At 36.7% G+C, this 24837-nt stretch overlaps 1 protein-coding gene across 11 annotated transcripts in view; it reads left to right on the top strand.

Moving 5' to 3' along the window:
• Nucleotides 1-23481, top strand: part of chl1b (cell adhesion molecule L1-like b) — a 92386-nt gene extending 68905 nt beyond the window's left edge. For 5 of the 11 annotated variants that reach the window (XM_059570609.1, XM_059570610.1, XM_059570608.1 and 2 more), the window contains 13 exons: nt 145-215; nt 1545-1767; nt 3453-3568; nt 3750-3954; nt 4992-5114; nt 8014-8190; nt 10151-10180; nt 10635-10709; nt 18128-18235; nt 18678-18839; nt 19188-19319; nt 20352-20424; nt 22257-23481. In XM_059570609.1, coding sequence (XP_059426592.1) covers nt 145-215; nt 1545-1767; nt 3453-3568; nt 3750-3954; nt 4992-5114; nt 8014-8190; nt 10151-10180; nt 10635-10709; nt 18128-18235; nt 18678-18839; nt 19188-19319; nt 20352-20424; nt 22257-22458 — 1697 coding nt within the window. In that variant the 3' untranslated portion in view covers nt 22459-23481. Of the gene's footprint in view, nt 1-144; nt 216-1544; nt 1768-3452; nt 3569-3749; nt 3955-4991; nt 5115-8013; nt 8191-10150; nt 10181-10634; nt 10710-18127; nt 18236-18677; nt 18840-19187; nt 19320-20351; nt 20425-20530; nt 20588-22256 lie in introns of all 11 variants that reach the window. The other 6 variants (XM_059570615.1, XM_059570611.1, XM_059570614.1 and 3 more) reach the window with 6 other exon arrangements.
• Nucleotides 23482-24837: the final 1356 nt, after the last annotated feature.

The raw sequence follows: 24837 nt of genomic DNA, 5'->3' as shown, positions 1-24837 counted from the left end.
CTTTAAAATATTCAAACTTGTGAGATAATTGATTTTCCTTGTCGTTTAAGCTCCAGTCTAAAGTACATATTTCACAGGCCATTTTTCTGTCTTCCACTAACAATTCCACCTCCAACAAAATCCATATTTCTGCTCTTTCCAAAGCACCCGACAAGAACCCAGAAAATATCAAGATCGAAGGTCATTTGCCACAAGAAATGGATATCAACTGGGAGGTACGATGCTAAATGTTCAATTCCAGTAGTCCTCCAGAATATCTAACGTTCAAAGCACTGGAAGGGATGCACAGATAAAGAAATGCTCTCAAATACTGAATTTCATTTAGTTCTCAGAGGGGGAGAGAAAACTAACAGTGTCAGTTGTTAGGTTCCAATTATCGATAAGCGTATTCCCCAAGATAGGAGTTTTTGCATAGCAAAACACAGCTATCTCTACCGCCGTACTGTTGGGAAAGTTACAAAGCCCTGCTGAAATGGATCTGTCTGGATACAGGTTCCCATCAAAAGGAGCCCAGAGTGAGTCTTTGATTAAAAAGTAAAAGGAACGGGATAAATAAATTTAGATTTTCACATAAAGATGAGCTATTACTTGGCCCTGCTAATACAACTAGTTTCTAGAATTATGAGGAATCTCATTGTTAATGGTGGATATTAGTGAATAATTGCATTTATTGTTTCTGTCTTTTGCTGCAAGAGGATTGTAAAAGCGTAGTTAGCTGTTAGAGCGTTGCTAATAAAAGTCAGTTGTTATAATGTTTAACATCATGAAAAATCGCAGTTAACCAGGTAAATCAGGACTGAACATTCTGCAGAAGAATCCACAATAATTGACCAACATAGAAAAAAATTATAATTATAAAATCTATTAATTATATAATTAATTTTTTAAATAAAAAATATACAGAAAATAGTGAAAAATCTAACTTTTGGGAAACATTAAGCAAATATTAATGTAGAAAATGCTTCTTGAGCAAAATCTGCATATTTAATATGATTTCTGAAAGTTTGTCTAATGCTAAAGGCTGTAGTAATAGCTGCTGAAAATTCAACTTTGCCATCACTGGAATAAATGTAATTTTAAAATGCATTTAAAGTGGAAGAGTTATTTTACATTGTAATAATATTTCATTGCAGTTTCTACTCTATTTTGAACAAACAAAGACTTATTTATTATTTCACATGATTGCTTCAGACACATCTAAGAAAACAAAGCATGAATACACAGTTCCATTTGCTGGTATCTACAGTACTGTAGCTAATTTGCTACTGACTATCTTGAACAAAACTCTCTAATCTTGCTCAGAAGTGCTTATTACATAAACGTAATCTGTTAAACTGTGTAACGCCAGATAGACTAAATGTAAGTTTTGATTTCTGCCATTTTTTGTGTGCAATATTCATCATACAGTCAGCAACTAATTTTCTGTCAGCATGCCCTCTGAGGCTGAGACAGTAAAGAAAACAAGTGTTTAAGAACTAAATGCTATTCCCTTTGATTTCCTGTTTCCTGTCAACTCACTGAGATCTTTCGCTCTCCTGTCACAGCCACTGTCACCTATTGAACACAACGGGCCTGGTCTGGAGTACAAAGTAAGCTACAGAAGACAAGGCAACGGAGAGGACTGGACGGAGCACATGGTGAAGAGGCACTCATTTCTGGTTACAAACACCCCAACGTTCGTCCTTTACCAGATCAAAATTCAGGCCAGAAACCACATGGGCTGGGGTCCGGAACCCAAAATAATAACAGCGTACTCAGGAGAGGATTGTAAGTAGGAAGAACCTCTATTGTGTCTGAGATGTGGAGATGCATTCAAATAAGCCAATACCACTGACATTTCACTCACTGTCAACGCACTGTGCATGTTTACCTTTGAGAGCATACAAAACAGGTGAAGATTTTGAAAGACACATCTTTTTTTTTTTCTAACCTTTTCTTTGTCTGTAAGGGTCTTGTTACATTGCAAATAAGCATTGCCTGTAAACGGAAACACCCACAACCCCTCTAGTGCAGTACATGTGTGACGAGAATATCAACAAACCTAGAGGGCAGAGAACACTGATGAAATGCCATCTTGCCTTTACACAATATCCAAACAGTTGCGCTGATATGCCGATTTGTTTTGCCTTATTGAGGATATTAAATTCCACAAGGGGAACGATTTCTTCACTCAGAGTCTTTGTAGACTAACAAATGAAATGTTATCATGGCTATGAGCTATTTACATTTGTGGCTATAATTATTCTCTGCCTTCAGTTTTCTTTTGGAGTTGCCCTCCTGATGTTATCTCAGGTCACTACGTTTCTGTGCAGTACGATTAGTTTAGTCCCCCTTTCTCTCCCTTTTTTATTTCTTTATTATCTTAGCACATGTTTGCCAGTGTTGGGGAGTAACTAGCTAAAACTAGCTAATTAATGATAAATTGCTGTTTTGCGCATGCAGTTTTAAATCTGAGCATGATGAGAATGATTCATTCTAGCGAATCAGTTCATTTGAGCAGTTAATGTACAGTAAATGACCACATTCAAAAAAATGAATCACCTGTCTCAATCCCTGAATGGCAGAGTTTGATCTTTTCGGATTCCTTAATTGTTCTGTTAACAATTCTGGTTGCACTTTAGGGAATACACATTCACTATTAATTAAGAGTTTTAAGGGATCTAAAATATGGTCATGCAGAATAAGTCATAAGTAAAGTATGTGCTTTATAAGTACTAATAAGAGTCAGTATGCTGGTAATATGCATGCTAATAAGCAACTAGTATATAATGAGAATTGGTCCTTAAAATAAAGTTTCACCACAAATATTTTAATACCTTTAAAGGGATAAATTTTTTTATTAAACTAATAATAATATTCTGTATACAGAAATTCTGACTATTGGTATAATATAAAAAGCACATTTTTTTAAACCAAGCAAAATATATATTACTCTAGAGTTATTTATGGAAAATAAATGAAAAAAACTTTTTCAAAAGAAAAGCTTAATGTAATTATGTTTAATTCATATGTTGCTTAGCTTGGCACGGTAGATTGTCAGTGTTGCTTCGTTTTAGGTTTTATTCCATTATAATCAAATCTCTTCCCATTAGCAAGTGTCATATATGGTGTCTGTGTGATTGTGAGTGTGATATAATGTTTATATAGATTACTTAGATTTGTGTATGGTAAATCACTGTTGTGTAGCCAATTTGCCAAGTGTCTGATAACGAAATGTAGCTACAAAGCATTAAAAACAATATTATAGTCCATAACTCCACATAAACAACTATTACCCCCGCCTCAGTTTTTCCCATGATTACCCACAAAATTACACCACATTTCTTGATCCTTATTTTATGGAATAGCTGAATCTAATTCACTGGCATTATCTTGATGTAGGAACAGTGTAATTTGGAAGCAGCTATATAGATCCATTTGTAATATTTCATTTGCATGTGATTCGTCCGTAGTCCCCTCGGCTGCTCCAGAGGATGTAGCCGTAGACGTGATGAACAGCACCATGATGAAGGTCAAATGGAAACATGTTCAAAAAGAAAAACTCAATGGACATCTGGGCGGCTACAGGGTAATTCCACACCAACATGTGTTTTGCTTTTTAGCCATGGTTTAAAGGTTTTTTGACCTTGAACTCCTCTTGTTTCCCAGCAAGCTGTCAAAGTTATCCACGTGTATTTAACGGTGGTGTTGTTTTATACATCAGCTGTATTTCATTACCTATGGACTCATCTAATCTCTTGTACTTCTAGATAAGCTATTGGAGGCTTCGTAGTCTGCTGGACTCAAAGAAAACACATGGTGACAAACACACATTGACATTCTCAGGCGAGAGGAACCATGCGGTGGTCACAGGGCTTAGGCCGTTCTCTGAATACAGCCTCATTGTCATGGCCTTTAACAGCAGGGGAAACGGGCCTGGCAGTCATCCGGTCAGCTTCAAAACACCTGAGGGAGGTGAGTGAGGAGAGGACGTGTGTGAACACTTGAGCTAAACATAATAAATTTGGTTCTTTGAGGTTAAGGCTTTTGCACTATTTTCCCCTGATTTGCAGTCAGAATGAGTAGATGCTAGTTGATAAAAGTCAGAGCCAGTCTGCAGGTTTTGGGCAGTTGGATATGACAGATTTAATAGAAAATTGCATCATGTACTTCGGGCACAGACTATTTTTTTTTAGCTTCAGACTATCTGTCTGTTCAGAGGATATCAAACATCTTTTTTTTTTAGGTAATTTTAGAACAAATTCTTTTCATTTGTCATATTTCTGTGGTTTTATTGTTTTTGAAAATTCTTGTGGTATGTAATCCTCAGTCATTATACAGTATGATGCCAAGTTGTTCTATGTAACCAATTCCAAATTCGACAAGTGCAATGATGCCTTAAAATATGTTCAGATTTAAAAATTTGTGTAGTGTGTTCCAGCCTTTAGTTTACCTAAAAAGACATGTGCTATGTACTAATTTGAATGCTATAATTACAATTATTGCGTTCTAAATCATATTATATTGCAAATCTGTGCACATGCTAATGGCTAGTATTCACCCAAACACATTGCCTATTCGACACAAATCTAATTATAACTACAAGTAAGAATAAAAAGTGTTCAAAAACCACAAACATGGCATACGTGTAAGACCTACAGTTAAGTAGAACGATTTAAATAAAGGGGTTTGAATAATGAAAAAAATATTTATTCAGGTTATCCGCATCTGCAACTTTGTGAACATTTCTAAAGATATATTGGTGAATTGGCATGCAGCAGTTGGTTCTGGTTTGTGACCATTCTAGTGACAGCAAGTTTAAATATTTGGAAATGCAAATGAGCTGCGAGATCTTTGATATACTGTAGGGGAAGATGTCTTTCACAGAAGAAAGAAAGTCACAAAGTTTTGGAATGCACAAATGAATAATAATGATAATCATTTTCTGTGTGAAATGTTCCTTTAAATTATTAATATAACTGTCAACTATTTGTTTCTTTCCCTACCTTCAGTTCCTGGTCAAGCAGCTGCTTTCAGTGTTACAAACATCCAGAAACACAAGGTCACTTTAACCTGGTCTCCTCCGGTTGACGCAAATGGATTCATAACTGGCTACATCCTCCAATATCAGCTAAGTATGTGAACACTGCATTTCCAATTTGTTCATAACCCTCACTATAAACATCTGCATCTTGCTGTGAGGGTTATGCGCTGGGCTTTGAGTAAACAGCTTTTATTACTGATATTTATTACTGACGTGAAACAGTGGCATTGCTGGTCATTACAGGGATTTTACAGTGAAACCACAAACCACTGGTTTTGCATTGAAGGTTTTTAGGACTCTATTCGTGTCACTTAAAGGGCCAGACTATAGATTATAAAAAAGCTATTGCCTTGTGTCAACATGTTCCCTGTTATTCAGATGTGGATTTGGACATAAAAAAAAACAGCAAAGTGCTCTTTGATGGTTTGTGTTCCATTACATCGAGTGATGCCTACGTCTCACCACTAGGAGATATTGTTGTGCCACCTACCTTAAACTTGGCAGCTGAAATTCAACAGAGATTACAGTATTATGAAAATAAGGCACAGGACCTCAATAAGACACAGTTGTATATTTGCTAAATGATTTATGGAAAACAATTACTTTGACTTGTTAAAGTTGCCTCACTCAATTTACTTATTTTTATTATACAGGTCCTGTTATATCGAACTGAAGGCACACTAGTGAATTAAACAGCTATTTACTGCATGTCATTAGAGTATGCTTTGGTTTTAATTAGGATTTACAGTGAGAAACACTGCTGATTACATAAACAGTGGGTTATGTGCATCATATTAATAGGTAAGTGATGAACTGTAGGGAGAAGCAAAACATTGTGAAGCACATCTGTGACATCTGTATATGTCAGAGGATTTTTTTCAAGATATACATTTTATGTCACTTAGTGGTCACATGACATGCAAGTAAACTAATCAAATATAAAGTATTTTTAGTAAGCATTTTATTTTTATTTGATTTTAAATGTAAATGTGTGGTTTAATGAATTATTCACTTTCTGAAATCCCTGCAGTTCCCTCACAAACCTTCACAATCTCCAGTCTGGGAAACCCTGGTATACTCGATCCTGGCACATAGGTATTGCAAAGCGCTCATGTCAAAAACACTCGTGACCTGGTATACCAATGTGATCAAGCCGACCTGCTTTCTCGCACTGACCCTATGCTGTTTTATATGCATTGTAACACAACATCAGGCTGGGCACATGCACCGCTCAACATGCAACCAGATCCCAGCAGGAGTGATGACGGAGCTGATTATGATGCGTACAGTCTGGAAGGCCTTGTCAGCTAATTGTGTTTGATGCTGTGGCTGATCATTGAGGCCAAGTGTCAGGTTGTGTATTAAAAGAAGTGACATTTTTATCAGGATAGCTTGCTAGAACCATTGTGCTCCCTTTGAAGTGGGCTCATTGAAGTCCCCTTGAAGAAAGTGGTGTGTAAAATGCTGGCGAGAGAGCGCACAGCTGTACCTATTGAATGGAAAATAGCAACTGGGATTAAAGAGCCACTGCACAGATGGCCCGCAGCCAGCTATGGTGAAATAGCACAGAGTTAACAATTCACACATTTTGGATTACTTATGGAGGATTCAGAAATAGTGTTTTATTTTTATTTATTTATTTTTGTTGGACAGACAGATTGGGAATTATTTGAAGGACTCCAGAACATGTTGCAGTGCAGACCCAAAAAGTGTTTACACAACATAAGCATAATAGCTCAAAAACACATCATTAGCACATGGATAAGAAATGATGTTTTAATTGAAAGTACCCGATTCGGTACACAAATGCTGCCTGATGACTGACAGCTACTTTCAAATGCACACATGCTTGTGTGTGTGCATCATCTGTAAATAAAGCTCGTCCCTTGCTGTGATGCGTGAAAGGTCAACTACAGTTCTTGCCAGGGTTATTAATGCCAACAGAAGTGGTTTGCCACGAGAGAGAGGAAATCTAGTCTGTCAAAATATTTAAAAACGCCGTCTAAATGCTATACTCAGTTTAGAGATTTTGGGTTATTTTGCTACCATAACACGTCTTCAGTCTAGAGGAAAGACACCACCCAAAATACACATTTAAGTGTTTACGTTATTACACTTTGTCTATTTGCGATTTCAATTAAAATACATACCTTTAAAGGATGTCTTCTCAAAATTATTGTTTTTCCTCATGCATTGAACAATAAATCTCCACTTCAGTAGCACTTACATATACCAAACTTGCAGTTGAAGGTGTTTTTTTTTGTTCATAAATCATTTGCCTGAATTTTTTCCCCTAAAAAATATGGTGAAAATGTATTTCGAACCTGGCTACTACTTTATGCAAATGTGCAATACAAAATTTAAAGTTTTAACGTGCTGTGATAAATTAACTATGGAAGTGTGACCATATCTATTAGTTAGTAGTCACCTGTGGTGTTTAGCCTTTATTTATTTATTTGTTCCCTGTTGCTGTGTGCTGACTGTTTACCAATTGCTTGGAAAAACTTTTGTTTTAATATTTATTAATATTTAACTTAATGAAAGGAGTGTGTTCGATCTATTTTTCCTTTTTTGTTGTATTTAAGACAATTAATATAATAAAATAAATGTTTAAAATAGACAAAATATGTAGTCCATACAATAACATTGTGCATCATACCATAAGACAAACAGTAGTATCGTGACAACCTTATTGTCGTCCACTATCAAATTTTGGGTATTGTGACAATCCTATTGCAGACTGTCAATCTGTGTCTGTGTCAGAAAAAAAAAAAAGAAATTTGACCTCTGGCTGACTAAACACATCTGACATTTCAATGACATGGCCTTCCTGCAACCAGTCCAGCTGAGCAACCTGCCATGACACATGATGAACACGTGCCGCTTTGCTGCATAGCTTTATTTATTATTATCTGTGTAATCATCAATGGATTCTAATATGTGGATAGACATGCATTGATGGTATGCTCTTTTTTTCTTTTCCTGTTTAGTAAATGACACAGAGGAACTAGGTTCTCTGATGACCCTCAACGTCTCTGCCGACAGTAATAAGCTGCACCTCCAGGATCTGGAATCACTGAGCAAATACAAGTTTTACCTACGGAGTTGCACACGGGTGGGCTGCGGACCAGCTGTCAGCGAGGAGCGCACCACTGTCCCTGAAGCGAGTGAGTACGGGCAGCAGCTGCTCATGGGTGGGGTGTCTCAGGGGAGTCAGCCTGTGGCATTCCAAAGGACAGGGAATCTGGCGCTCTGACATGGGTGACCAAGTTGCTGTTGTTATGAGCATCGACCCGGCGAATGCAGGCGGCGTTATTTTGACCTCCCATCTCACCAAGCTTTTCATATGCCTATCTAAGCATTTCTTTATAGCTAAACAATATCATAACAGAGTGCGACTGGGCTGCATTCATCACTGTCTTGGAAGACCAAGCACTCATTGATTTGATGGTAAAATCTTGCCTGCAAATAGGAAGAAGAAATGAAATGTTGCCTTTGGGGATGGAAATGCTGGATTGTTATTAATACAGACGTAGAAATAAGTTGGTAATCAACCCTCAAAAAATATATTAAAAAGAAAAAACCACACAACTGTGAATTTACAGCACATTTATCATGATTAATGGTTCACGCTGCAATACTTATCATCGGCAGTTAGCAGATTGTTGATAAAGTGCTGTTTATTTCCGTTTCGCCGAGGGTTCGTAAGGAAGTTGTGTTTATGGAAGAAATATGATCGAGATGAAAATCCCAAGGCGTATTTCCAATATTCGGCAGAGTAATAGACAGTCAAGAAAACAAATAACTGCTCTGATGTGAGGGGAGATATCTTTATGTGACAATGGGAAACAACCGCCTAAACATGACCAGTATACATCAAGAAAATCAGCTAATTTCAAATAATGTTAGAAAAAAAATGTTTATGTACAGTTGAAAGCATATGATAGATGTCTTATTTTAAAAAGTATCGGTTACGATCGGAACCCAGGGAAACACAGGAGACGAGAGATCCAATTGCAGTGTGGTATTTTTGGGAAATCCAAATCAGAATCCAACAAGCAGGGGTCAAAACCAGAAATCAATCCAAACAAACAAACACTAGGGATAGGGATAGGGATAGGGATAGGGATAGGAACTGGAACAGGAAACTCGGAAGGCGAGGAAACTGGGTGACGGAATGAAAGGACTCCATGAAGACAAACATAAAAGACCGGTTAATATAGGCAGGGTAATGACTATCAAGTGAAGACACCTGAGTGCAATTAACAGGAGTGCAATTACTGTGATGAAGGGACAAGGCTTGTGGAAATTGTAGTGCCTACGGTGAGGTGCCTATGGGGAAGTGAGACCACTAGTGGAGACTCAGGGAAACAGAGACCAGAGAGCGTGACAGTATCATGTTTTTTTATGTATTTCTGGTCATGTTGCCATAGAAATACCATGTTTTTTGGCCATGAAACATGGTGAAACCATGGTGTATTCGACTAAGAGCCTTGTACAAATTACATGTAAATTAATGTATAATATATAACATCAAACAACAATAATGGCAAGAAAAAAAATATTTTAAGCAAGGCACTACATGCAAAATCTTTTTTTTTATTTTCTTCTTCTTATTTTCTCTCATGCACTGTCAGATTCTGAGATTTTGCCTCCACAGCGTACTTTATCTATTTGCATTTGCAGATTTATCCATTAAGCCATTGTATTATTTCATGTACCTTATTTTCCATGCACATACCATGGTAAATGAATGTGGCAGTTTTTTCCTACTATATATATATATATATATATATATATATATATATATATATATATATACTGTATATGTATATCACATACCGTAGTATTTCCATCTGATACATACAAAATGCCTTTCAAAACCCTTCTTTAATACTTTAATATTTCTGGTGAGACATTTAAAAATATGACATCATATTTTTAAATACTTTAGAATGGAATTTTCCAAGCTTCTTGCTGCAGCTTTCTCGCTTTAATGCTTCGGTAACAGGCACTGCTGTCTTATAAACAAGCTGTCTTATGAACTAAAGTTGTCGTGATTTCAGTGTCTTTCTGTCGTCCTTGCAATATGTCTTTTTCATTGCTTTATTGCTTTTGTTTTGCCAGCTTCACCAGATGTGGCTTCTTTCAACATCAGTATGAAGTCTTCTGTTTTCTTTAGCACTAGAAATAGCTAACACACTAGACTAGAAGATAAAATTGTAGCTGTATTGTAGGACTGTATCTTGAAAATGCATGTGTTTATAATAGGATAATCATTTCATTTTCATATACCGTAGAAGCATAATGCTTTTTTCTAGCTGTTCTAGCTGACAGTATAGGTCTTGATGTTTGCTAAATTAGATAAATCTCACTATTAACCTGTCATCTGCTCTTTGTCGGTAGCTGAAACTAATTGATTTATTCCATTTAATCCTGTTCAATCCATTCGAAATATTTCTTGCATAATGCTATGGTTCAGCTAACATAGAAATGTTTTATATTTCATTTAGCAGCCGCTTGTTTAGTACATCACACGACTGCTTCTTTCTTAGTCACATCACTCCCATAGAATAGTTCAAACCATTTAAAATACGGTCTTTCTTTCCAGGAAAATCTGGCTCACGACTTCCTCCAAGAAAAACCACTGTTTCCCCTGTGGCTAATGCTACTCTTTCGTCTATAGGTACTAAACCACACAAAAACAAGTCTGAAAGAACAAATGAGAACCAAATTGGAATTTAATACCAGTAAACTCTGCAAATATTCAGTTATGAAATACCAAACACATTCAAAAGTTTGGGGTTGGTAAGGTTGTTTTTTTTTAATATCGCTAAAAGAACTGTTTTACATTATGATCACCTCAGCTGTGTTAATTTGAACAAAAATACAACAAAAACTGATATATTTTCAAAAAGAATTATATATTTTATATTATATATTTTCTGTTTTAATACATTAAAAATGTAATTTACAAATCTTTATTTTCAGCATCATTACTCGAGTGTTCAGTGTCACATGATCCTTCATAAATCATTCTAATATGCTGATTTACTGCTCAAAAAACATTTCAAAATTATTGTCACAGCTGAAAACAAAGATTAATATGTTTGTGATAAACCCAAAATTTTTAAGTTTTAACTGTCGGAATGCTAAATAAACTATAAAGTTATTAAAAATAAGTAAGTAAATAAATAAATACAAATCTTACAGACCCCAAACATTAGTGTATTTATGGATAAAGTGGTAAGGTCTGATTTGTTGGGGAATTAAAGAGCAGTGCTGATGTAACCCAGAAGTGGCTTTTAAATGGATAAGAGGAAGCCCTTTTGTCACCTTTATTTATATAGCGCTTTAAACAAAATAAATTGCCTCAAAGCAACTGAACAACATTCATTAGGAAAACAGTGTCAATAATGCAAAAATGATAGTTAAAGGCAGTTCATCATTGGATTCAGTTATGTCATCTCTGTTCAGTTAAATAGTGTCTTTGCATTTATTTGCAATCAAGTCAACGATATCGCTGTAGATGAAGTGTCCCCAACTAAGCAAGCCAGAGGCGACAGCGGCAAGGAACCGAAACTCCATCGGTGACAGAATGGAGAAAAAAAACCTTGGGAGAAACCAGGCTCAGTTGGGGGGCCAGTTCTCCTCTGACCAGACGAAACCAGTAGTTCAATTCCAGGCTGCAGCAAAGTCAAATTGTGCAGAAGAATCATCTGTTTCCTGTGGTCTTGTCCTGGTGCTCCTCTGAGACAAGGTCTTTACAGGGGATCTGTATCTGGGGCTCTAGTTGTCCTGGTCTCCGCTGTCTTTCAGGGATGTAGAGGTCCTTTCTAGGTGCTGATCCAGCATCTGGTCTGGATACGTACTGGATCCGGGTGACTGCAGTGACCCTCTGATCTGGACACAGACTGGATCTGGTGGCCACGGTGACCTCGGAACAAGAGAGAAACAGACAAATATTAGCGTAGATGCCATTCTTCTAATGATGTAGCAAGTACATAGGTTGTTATGGGAAGTGTTTCCGGTTCCGGTTTACTTAATGCAGCCTAAAAATCCTTTAACGGATTTGGATAATAAAAGCATATTAGTATGTTATGTGTATGCCAGGTTAAAGAGATGGGTCTTTAATCTAGATTTAAACTGCAAGAGTGTGTCTGCCTCCCGAACAATGTTAGGTAGGTTATTCCAGAGTTTGGGCGCCAAATAGGAAAAGGATCTGCCGCCTGCAGTTGATTTTGATATTCTAGGTATTATCAAATTGCCTGAGTTTTGAGAACGTAGCGGACGTAGAGGATTATAATGTAAAAGGAGCTCATTCAAATACTGAGGTGCTAAACCATTCAGGGCTTTATAAGTAATAAGCAATATTTTAAAATCTATGCGATGCTTGATAGGGAGCCAGTGCAGTGTTGACAGGACCGGGCTAATATGGTCATACTTCCTGGTTCTAGTAAGAACTCTTGCTGCTGCATTTTGGACTAGCTGTGGTTTGTTTACTAAGCGTGCAGAACAACCACCCAATAAAGCATTACAATAATCTAACCTTGAGGTCATAAATGCATGGATTAACATTTCTGCATTTGACATTGAGAGCATAGGCCGTAATTTAGATATATTTTTGAGATGGAAAAATGCAGTTTTACAAATGCTAGAAACGTGGCTTTCTAAGGAAAGATTGCGATCAAGTAGCACACCTAGGTTCCTAACTGATGACGAAGAATTGACTGAGCAACCATCAAGTCTTAGACAGTGTTCTAGGTTATTACAAGCAGAGTTTTTAGGTCCTATAATTAACACCTCTGTTTTTTCAGAATTTAGCAGTAAGAAATTACTCGTCATCCAGTTTTTTATATCGACTATGCAATCCATTAGTTTTTCAAATTGGTGTGTTTCACCGGGCTGCGAAGAAATATAGAGCTGAGTATCATCAGCATAACAGTGAAAGCTAACACCATGTTTCCTGATGATATCTCCCAAGGGTAACATATAAAGCGTGAAGAGTAGCGGCCCTAGTACTGAGCCTTGAGGTACTCCATACTGCACTTGTGATCGATAGGATACATCTTCATTCACTGCTACGAACTGATGGCGGTCATATAAGTACGATTTAAACCATGCTAATGCACTTCCACTGATGCCAACAAAGTATTCAAGTCTATGCAAAAGAATGTTGTGGTCAATTGTGTCAAACGCAGCACTAAGATCCAATAAAACTAATAGAGAGATACACCCACGATCAGATGATAAGAGCAGATCATTTGTAACTCTAAGAAGAGCAGTCTCAGTACTATGATACGGTCTAAATCCTGACTGGAAATCCTCACATATACCATTTTTCTCTAAGAAGGAATATAATTGTGTGGATACCACCTTTTCTAGTATCTTTGACAGAAAAGGGAGATTCGAGATTGGTCTATAATTAACTAGTTCTTTGGGGTCAAGTTGTGGTTTTTTGATGAGAGGCTTAATAACAGCCAGTTTGAAGGTTTTGGGGACATGTCCTAATGACAATGAGGAATTAATAATAGTCAGAAGAGGATCTATGACTTCTGGAAGCACCTCTTTCAGGAGCTTAGATGGTATAGGGTCTAACATACATGTTGTTGGTTTAGATGATTTAACAAGTTTATACAATTCTTCCTCTCCTATGGTAGAGAATGAGTGGAACTGTTCCTCAGGGGGTCTATAGTGCATCTGATGTGATACTGTAGCTGACGGCTGAATGGTTGCAATTTTATCTCTAATAGTATCGATTTTAGAAGTAAAGTAGTTCATAAACTCATTGAGGCTTTATTTTTCGTTAATTTAGCCACTGTGTTGAATAAATACCTGGGGTTATGTTTGTTTTCTTCTAAAAGAGAAGAAAAGTAATCGGATCTAGCAGTTTTTAATGGTTGTCTGTAGGATATGTTACTTTCCTGCCAAGCAATACGAAATACCTCTAGTTTTGTTTTCCTCCAGCTGCGCTCCATTTTTCGAGCTGCACTCTTTAGGGTGCCAGTATGCTAATTATACCATGGTGTCAAACTGTTTTCCTTAACCTTCCTTAAGTGTAAAGGAGCAACTTTATTTAAAGTGCTAGAAAAGAGAGAGTCCATAGTTTCTGTTACATCATCAAGTTGTTCTGAGGTTTTGGATATGCTAAGGAATTTGGATACATCAGGAAGATAACTTAAAAAGCAGTCTTTTGTGTTAGAAGTGATGGTTCTTCCATACTTGTAACAAGAAGTAGAATTTACAATTTTGGCTATATGAATTTTGCAAAGAACTAAATAATGATCTGAGATATCATCACTTGGCTGAATAATTTCAACACCATCAACATCAATTCCATGTGACAGTATTAAATCTAGAGTATGATTTCGACAATGAGTAGGTCCTGAAACGTGTTGTCTAACCCCAATAGAGTTCAGAATGTCTATAAATGCTGATCCCAATGCATCGTTTTCATTATCAACATGGATATTAAAATCACCAACTATTAAAACTTTATCTGCAGCCAGAACTAACTCAGATGTAAAATCACCAAACTCTTTAATAAAGTCTGTATGGTGCCCTGGTGGCCTGTATACAGTAGCCAGTACAAACATAACAGAGTATTTATCATTAACATTTGTTTCTTTGGATAATGTTATATGAAGTACCATTACTTCAAACGAGTTATACTTGTAGCCTGCCCTCTGAGAAATCCTGAAAACGTTGTTATAAATTGAAGCAACACCTCCACCTTTGCCTTTTAGACGTGGCTCATGTTTATAACAGTAATCTTGGGGGGTGGACTCATTTAAAATAATGTAATCATCAGGTTTTAGCCAGGTTTCTGTCAAACAGAGTACATCTATATTATGATCAGTGATCATATTATTTACAAAAAGTGTTTTCGTAGAAAGGGATCTGATATTTAATAAGCCAAGCTTTATCATTTGTTTATCCATATTGCTTCTGTTTTTTATTTGTTGAACCTCAATTAAATTGTTAATCTTAACTTGGTTTGGACGTTTTTTGTTTTTTCTAGTTCGGGGAACAGACACAGTCTCTATAGTGTGATATCTAGGTAAAAAAGTCTCTATGTGCTGAGAATTAACTGACCTCTGTGACAGGAGGCAGCTAAAAGACGGTCGGTTTAGCCAGTCTGTCTGCTTCCTGACCTGGGCCCCAGTTAGTCAAGTATAAACACTAAGACTATTTGCCATATTTCTAGAGAGAAGAGTGGCGCCACCCCAGGATGGATGAAGACCATCTCTTTTAAACAGGTCAGGTCTGCCCCAAAAGCTCGTCCAATTGTCTATGAAACCTATGTTATTCTGTGGGCACCACTTAGACATCCAGCCATTGAGTGATGACAATCTGCTATGCATCTCATCACCACGGTAAGCAGGGAGGGGACCAGAGCATATTACAGTGTCTGACATCGTGCTTGCAAGTTCACACACCTCTTTAATATTATTTTTAGTGATCTCCGACTGGCGAAGTCGAACATCATTAGCGCCGGCATGAATAACAATCTTACTGTATTTACGTTTAGCATTAGCCAGCACTTTTAAATTTGCCAAGATGTCAGGCGCTCTGGCTCCCGGTAAACATTTGACTATGGTGGCTGGTGTCTCTATATTCACGTTCCGTACAATAGAATCACCAATAACTAGAGCACTTTCATCAGGTTTCTCAGTGGGTGCATCACTGAGTGGGGAGAACCTGTTTAATGTTTTGATCGGAACAGAAGAGCAGTGTTTTGACCCACGACTACGCTGCCTCACCGTCACCCAGTTGCCCTGCTGCTGGGGCTCTGTTTCCGGAACCGAACAATGTACAGGAATCCCTGAGCTAGACGCATCCAAAGCCGTATCTAGAGCCCTAACATTTTTACTGTCCTCAATTAAAGTTTGGATGCGTGTCTCTAATTCTGAAATCTTCTCTGTCAGCCTAACTATTTCCCTGCATTTATCACATGTGAATCCCTCATCAATGACAGAGATAGATAAACTGTACATGTGGCAAGAGGTGCAAGAAACAATGATAGGAGAAGCCATTACTCACCGTGCTTGATGAAATATTCTTACTGCGGTTGTTTGATGAACTTGTGAAAAACTGGAGCGAGGGAGAGGAGAAAAGAAAACAGCGATAGGTTCGAATGAAGACGCTAATGGCAAGCTAATGAGTGCTAACGCTTTGCAGGTGTACTGCACTCACGGAAATAAAATAAAAGTGAAAGATCAAAGTTAATCTGATAAGATTGATCGATAATATCAGAAATATGGTGTGAATTAAGTTATATTTTACCACTTTAAAAAACAGAGAGTGATAGTAAGATAAAGATTCTAGAGAAAAAAAAATAAAATAAAAACAGCTTTACGGAGCTACAATTTGCTACAGAAGGCCAACAGGAAGTAGAGAAAACACTGTCCTTTTAAATTCCATTGCTAAATTTTCCCCCCAAAAGCTTACAGGACACATGTGGCGCGAGCTGATGCGGACTGACAAACCTCCAGCTAGCTCGCTCAATATTTATGCGCCATTTCTGTGTCAAGCAAAGGTGTCTCACTGCACCGATGATTAAAGCAATTTCTACAATAACAGGGTGGATGGAAACGCATCATGATTAGAGGATGTCATTCAAGCATGGGGCGATGGGCAGGATAGCCGCGGTCCTTCGGTGCAGATGGATTCCTGAAAAGAGCCTGAGAATAAATGTGTTCCATCTGCATGTTTTGCCCAAAGGGAGAGGTGTTGTGTGATTGAGATGTATGGTAATGAGTTTTGACAGCAGACAACAGTCTGCCTAATTGCTACACCTGAAGGTGATGAAAACACAAGTTATCTGTGATTGATATAGCTCCGGCGGCACGCCGTGAAGGTAGCAATTGTCCAAGTCGAATACTTTTAGCTTCCTGAATAGAAACAGTGTACGCTGTATTCAGGTGTTTCTGTGGCTCTCAGAATTTGGTGACTGCGTAATTATTACTCTGCGACTCTGTCTAAAATTATCTCCTATTATTTCCCTTTATTTCGCCCAGTGTAACGGTCACATCATTATTTCAGGTTGTTAATTAGTCATTTAATTACAGAAGACTCGCAGCTATGTTTCTGATGGAAATTAAACTGCACTCCATTCTATCTTCTAAAGAGCCACCATTTGTTTGTGCCATCCCATCACGTTAATTTCTTTACGCTGTGTCCTAACCAGCCGCGACACTAGGGTTTCCAGTGACAAGTAATTAGTCTGACCACAATAAAAGTAAAAATGCTCTGCATCCTAACAAGCTATCAATCAATCCAAACACATTTATTGTTCACATGACAAAATGACAGTAATTATGAGCTCCTAAGTAGTAAAAAAAAAAAAAAACCTTTGTCAAACTGGTAATTACTTAGAATAGGTTTGAACGCTTCTTAATTCTACACTGAATTAGTTATTAAGAGGGTTTCCATCGAAGCACATTATATCATCCGAAGACATAAACAACTCCAAGGTTTTATTTATTTATTTGTTTTTAATATCATTATTATAATTCCAAGTCTACATGAAGCTGCACAATATTTGTTATGCAGAGCTGTACTTTGGACCTATCAGGTTTCCTTGTGGGCGGGGCTACCTACTTAAAAACAGGTTGTGTGAAGAAGTTTACACAGAAAATTATATTTGCACAATATCATTAGGTTAATTATAAACGTGCTACCATTTTGATCGGCTATCAATATGTTTAATGTTAATTTTGATAGTGATTCTAACAATATTTTTTCTCTGTTCTGTTATTGCTATAGCTGTGGTGTGGACTATGCTATTCTTTTAAATTTGGAATTATTTCTAACCTTTCTAAAATTTCTAAACAAAATTTATAGTTATCGTTCTTGGTGCGAACTAACCTTTAGTTCAGTACCTTCTCTTTTGAAGTGCATTGCAACTTTTAACGTATTAGAAATCATGGCTATGGCAGTAAGGAGCATTTGGTTGAAGTGATATCTGGCAAAAGTCATGTATTACAGTGAGTATAAAGAAAAAAAAGAAGGCACTCGTTCTCCTTCAAGTCATCTAACAAACAACCCTTCCTCGTTTCATTTACAGTACTAACCCTCTGTGTCATTTCTCTCTTTTCTCAGCTGTGTTGAATATTAGCACCTCAGTTAGTCACGACTTTGCAAATATCAGCTGGATTCCAGGCACAGAACAGAAGGAGTCAGAGTTATATATTGCCTTTATGAACAACCGTAAGCTTCCCTTACTGTTTTCCATCCTTGTTCTTGTAAATTAAACCTTGATGTCTGTGTAGCTTAATAAGTCATGCTAAATTCGATCAAAAATAAAACAGGTCATTAGTTATATGTGTAGCCTTTAGAGAATTATCATAGATTTACAAGTAGCTATATATCTTTACATCTATGCATCCTAATTTTGATAGTAATAATGTATAGTTTAGATTATATATGGATATATATGGATATAAATATAAATATTAAGGCTGTCATTTTTTAAATTTACAAATACCTGTATTTGTTCAATTTTCAATTGCATTACTTCCTTAATTAACATGCTAATTTGGCAACCATAATAATTGTTCAACTCCCATCATATACAATATAGTTGTGTTTATATATAGTAGAGATTTCTTAGTATACTGACACCACTTGACCCACTATGTACATCCTGTAGGTGAAGGTAACTGGAAGATTTCCGATGTGCTAAATTCTTCTAAGACTTTCCACATCATTGAAGGGCTTGAACCTGGGACTGAATACACAGTGCGTCTTATGACTAAAAGCTGGGTTGATAATTCTAGTATTTTTGAAGACGTTATCAGGACCAGTGCCACAGGTGAGGGGAACGTAGTCTCAGAGATGACAGGAATGCAAAGCAAAATCGTCTTTGTCTCTTCTTTTCCCATCTCATCAAGTGTGCAAGCAACATCCTGTGATAAAATTATCATGCATGGCGTGCCTCATGTCCATCCCAGAGCATGTGTTCTGTGGACTTGATAAAAGAAATTATGCCTTATCAGCCTCTGCCGTTGATTAATTAGACATGCAGTCTGGCAGTTTAATATTAATATCTGCACATTTTCATTTCTAGAGTTTGCCTGGTGTCTCTCATTTAGTGTAAGATGTTCTCGGTGGATGTCAACATTCGGTGAAGTGTCCTCATGAAATGTTTTGTCTCTCACAGATCTGGCCGGTATTCGTGGAGGCATCTCCAACCAGGGCTGGTTCATCGGGCTCATGTGCGCCATAGCTCTGCTCACCCTCATAGTGCTCATAGCGTGCTTTGTGAACCGAAATAAAGGCGGAAAGTACTCAGGTATTCCCTCACACAATATGCTACATGGAAGTCAGAAAACCCTAACAAATGTCTAAACTGTCTGGAGATTTTCTTTTAAGTGTAAAAAAGCCAAAAGGTTTAACTAGAAGTAAAAAACACACACTGAAAATAAGATGGAAAAACATTGTATTTCCAATTCACAGCTTGATTATCACAGCAGCACATGGAACGTGTTAATGCGTTTATATTTAGAACATGTTGCACATCTTCGTTGGGGGCTGCAAAGAGGGTATGATTCTACCCAATCACCTTGTTGTATTTTTAACTTGATCTTCTAAACCACTGTAACCTTTTCAACTGTGAATTTTTTCTAATTACTGTACAGAAACAGCATGAGCCAGATCTGTTCATTTACATGTGTTAATATGAACTTGCCAATGTGCTTGCTGATTCAGTACAATTTTGATAATAATAATCATAATAAATATGAAACAGCTAATGGAACAGCTGGTATGAAATGTAGGTACATGCTTAATGTATGTAAAGGTAGCTTTAGAGACTTCTTTTCAAAAGTTTGGGGTTAGTATATTGTTTATATATAAATCTGATTAATTAATAATTAATTTGTAAGAAAAAAAAAATTATATAAACATATTAAGCAGCAACACGTTTTCAGCATTGATAATAATAAGAAATATTTCCAATCAGCATATTAGAAAGATTTCTGTGACATGATTCATAAAGAATCGAGAAATGGCTGTTGAACATTTAAAAAAGTCTGAAAAACATTATTACAGTTTAATTTTCACTGTATTTGTGATCAAATAAATACAGAGACTTGTCAAGTCTTACCTACCCCAAACTTTTGAATGGTAATGTGTGTGTGTGTGTGTGTGTGTGTGTGTGTGTGTGTGTGTGTGTGTGTGTGTGTGTGTGTGTGTGTGTGTAAATAAACAAATAGCATATACACAGTGTGTATAAAATATGAATAAATATAATGTATGTTGTTAAAAAGATCAAGAATATTTGTAAGTCTCTTTAAATTTACAATGCTCTATTTTGTTGATTCAGTGAAAGAGAAAGAGGACCTCCACCCCGACTTGGAGTCCCAGGGCATAAATGATGATACCTTCTGTGAATACAGGTATTTCAAACCGCCACCAAGATTTACTGCACACATAGTGGCAGAATGACGGCAACCTGTGACACTGTTTCCTTGTAATCTGTGCATTTTTTCTTTGGTTTGAAAGCCAGCACCAAACCAGCCTGAGCTCTGGATGTGCAGCAAGCTAAAGTAACCACCACACGTATGTGCTAAACAATAACAACAAAACCAGTGTTGTTCACACATCAGTGCCAATGATGTGTTCCTGTTTCACATGGTGCTTTGTGAGTAGCTAGTACACATGTAGCACTTTAGAAACAATGGCTTTGGTGTAAAAATGAAAATGATGTTGTATTGAGATCGAGCAAACAAAAGATTTCCCAGTAGGATGATGGTAAACAATCCGGTTTAGTTGAAAGACGCTTATCTTGAGGCTGCAATGAATGTGTTTCGTTTCATTAATCATTCAGCGATCCAGTAACAATCTCTTCAAGAACAGTGTGTGTAGTGAGAATTATTAATCTGAAAAATTGAGCAGATTATCCGAGACGTGTTCATGATGAAGGCTGAACTCTAGGTTTGCCCATGCAGCGTGGTGTCTTGTGTTTATGGTTTAAAACAAGGCTTGTTTTATGCAGATGTCAAACAGTGTGTGAATGCATGAGCTTCAGGGTTTGAGTGGAGATGATGCATGCTCAAATGCACCCTTCCACCTTCAGAATTGTTAATATTTCAATCATATTAGCCATTCTGTTAGGTTTGGGGCTGGTGGTTTCATAGGCACAATCACTGTGTGTTAGAAACAGGAATGAGTTGTCATGCTGAAGTCTTTCTCTATTGCTCTTTTTAAAGGTGTTGTTCATACAATACTGGACATATTGCTATTATTTCCTGACCATAATGTTGTTATGAATCTGGGATGTGTTTTTTTTTTTTTTTTTTACATTTCAGGTCTTCTGAATGCAAGTAGCAGGTTTGTGTAAGGAACAGACTAAGTCATTATGGATTGGAAATTATTCCTTTTGTCAAAAAGAAATAATATTCGACTGTAAATCTGCATTTTGATATTGAATTTTGGGCACAAACAAGGGCTGAACTGTCTCCTCATTATATTATAAGTGAAACTGAAATTTCGAATGTTTTCCTCACACAAAGTTTGCATACGACTTCAGAAGACTTACTATTCAAAGGTTTGGAGTCAGTAAGATTTCGTTCATGTTTTTTGAAAGAAGTCTCTTATGCACACCAAGGATATTTTAAATACAGTACACACAGTAATATTGTGAAACATTATTGCAATTTAAAATAACCATTTTTATTATTTTCAAATATTTATAAAAAATTTATATTTTTAATAAATGTAGTCTATGTTCAAATCATTTGCTGAGTTGGTGCTTAAGAAACATTTATTATTAATAAATATTATTATTTTTTTTTTCTTCAGCATTTGAAGAGTAGAAAGTAAAAAAAACTGCATTTATTTTGAAGTAGAAATTTTCTGTAACATTATTTGAATGCATCCTTGCTAAAGAAAAGTATTAATTTCTTACCTTTGCATTCTTTCTCCTTTTTTTACTGACCCCAAACTTTTAAATGATTGTGTATATCAGTAATTGGAATAGAATGCACATGTAGACTATCTATGTCAAATGGGCTAATTTTATATTTTATTGTGCTTTTTTGTTTCATTTTGGAGATTGACAGGTCACAATTACTTGTATGAAAAGAGTTGCATTAAGATAATTCATAAATTATACATTATGTAGCTCATCTATATCTACTAGAGGAAGGTGCTGGTTTAGCATTAGACCAACCAAACATAACAAGGACCAGGCAGCCAAACTCAATTTTGTTTCCCATGTCTTACACAGCGATAATGATGAGAAACCATTGAAAAGCAGCCAGCATTCGTTGAATGGTGACTTGAAAGGAGGGGACAGTGGAGACAGCATGGTGGACTACGGCGACGAGGACGCTCACTTCCACGAGGACGGCTCTTTTATCGGAGAATACTCCGGACGCAAGGAGAGGGTCTCCATGGAAATCAAAGGAAACAATCAGAGCATAGCATAATGGACCACGGACAATTTATTTGTTGGACAAGCTCTCACAAAAGGTCAGTCAAAAGGAAACAGAAGAAAAAAAAAACACGGGATAACGACACACAAAGGACATTTTAGCAATTAATGTGTTACTCTCGTCATACTCACATCGTTTTACAAAGCTTAGTTTGTTTCGTGTGCTATAACTGATCAATCATGTCAGTTGTGTATATTTTTGTGGGGTGTTTTCGTATTAAATATTTGCAAGTCATTGGTGACTTTGGAGCTGCCAGAAAGTTTGCTTTTTTTGTAAATGCAAACTCTGTACACCGTTTTTTGCTTTCTCCATGTCATCATGTAGCCAAGCAAGTTTTATGTCAGGGTATGAACTTTGTATTTTTATTTTTCGTCCGAAGCAAATATTATTGACATTTTATATTTCAGATACTGTATACTGTTCATTCATTAAATGTGGGTTATTATGTGTACAAAGGAGTTGTTGCTTAAATAATCCTAATTTCTGTTGAAATCCAAAAAGCATAAGGCAACGTAAGGGTTGACTCAGAATTACATGCTTTTTTTGAAGGTTTTTCCATTGAAATGATTATTATTAACAGTTCGGACTGTACTAACAAACTGCATAGCCATATTCAGTACCACATAAACCCTACAGTGAGTTTGCTGCTCTTTAACCCAATAGCCATAATACAGTATATCATCAAATAGGCAAATACTCAATGTTCATATGTTTAAAATAAAACACCTCTTTTGCCTCAGAACGGCCTTGATGTTCTGGTAAGTATGACGAAACAAACTCTCATGGATTCCGTGATACAGGGTTGGAATTCCAAAATTCCACATTGGCATTAAATCCTATGAAATAAGTCCTCCAGGAAATGCAATTTTGTTCATTTATGTATGTTTTTGGAATGGCTCCACATAGAGTCAAACCCAGATTCTGTACAATATTCCTGTAAATTCTGTTTGCATGTTTAAAGATGTTGAATGAGGTTTGTGTGCAGATTTGACATTAAATTGTATCATTTTTTCTTCACTCTGGGCTTGCTGAATGCAGCATCACAGCCTTTTTGCTTTTTGAACCTTCTGGGCTGATTAATGCCTAAACGCATAACTCCTATTGTGGGGCTTTTATGAACGTGCTGAAAACATTTTACGAGGCTTTCATATTCCAAGCCCACGTACAGCTGGATACATTAAGGTAAAAGCAGACTGAGGATGACAAGGACTTTAAAAAACACTAGAGTTAACACAGCAAAAAAAGTATTGGATACTGCAGGCAGAGTCTGTGAAAAGATATATCGTAAGTAAAGATCTATAAAATAGTACATCTATCTGAGAGCTACGCACCGTAGATTCTGCTATATTCCTGGAATATGATTTTACCAAGCATATCAGACATTGTGCTCAATAAGCTTTCATCCCAGAGGAAATCTATGTATTTGGCTGTAAGAACACGGATGTGCTCTGTCAGGGAAATAACCTCGGTGAAAGTGGTGGAGCAGTTGGAAATGAGACAATGAGAAGAAGAACAGAGGGGTCAGTCACTCTTATGATGTGTTCAGCATATACAGATACAGCATCTCGCAGCAACTCGGAGATATCAATAATCCAACATTTTTACTGAGTGGGCAGCCTGAGGATGCAATAGATGAAATCCACTAAATAAAAAGCTGATATTGTATTAGAAAGCCCAAAGATCAGCCTCTGTGGAGCAGCACAATAAAATGAAAATATCTGCAACTTCAATTGTAAGGTAGGATGGATAAATAGACAGATAGACAGACAGACAGATAGATAGATAGATAGATAGATAGATAGATAGATAGATAGATAGATAGATACAGACCATGCTCATTCTTACAGCACCATCAACCAATCACTTCCTTGCTGTGGCAGAAATATCTGGACATTTTTCATAAAAAAAAAAAACTATTTTGTTGGATCTTTACTAAGAACTTATTTCAAACACTGAGTCAACTGTTTGTTAAAACTCTAAAAAAAAAGTATCAACATTTTAGTTTCTTTATCTAACCCTTGGCTTGAGACGTATGCACTGGCTTAACAGTACACAAGCTATCTGCATCTCTTTATACAGTATCTCTATAATTCACAACTTCACATTTCACACTCCCCAAATTCTCACATTTTCTATGTGAGCTGAATTCCATTACTGCTATCTTTCAAATATGTAAACAGAATTATAATTGCTCTGTCCCCTGTAAGCATTTATTTCGCTTTTGGGAACTGAAACACATGCGATGCCTACATTTTCTGTAATGAGGGTTTGCATTTCATAGAAGACATTAGATGAAGCTTCTGCAGCATCCAATCAACAGCCATCTCGTTTTTATAATTAGGAGGCTAGACCGCAGCCTGACCCAGAGAAAAT

Source organism: Carassius carassius, chromosome 17 (assembly GCF_963082965.1).
Source record: "Carassius carassius chromosome 17, fCarCar2.1, whole genome shotgun sequence".
In the NCBI taxonomy this organism is placed as follows: domain Eukaryota; kingdom Metazoa; phylum Chordata; class Actinopteri; order Cypriniformes; family Cyprinidae; genus Carassius; species Carassius carassius.
The sequence above is the reverse complement of the archived record's forward strand: the minus strand, read 5'-3'. Positions and strand labels throughout refer to the sequence as shown.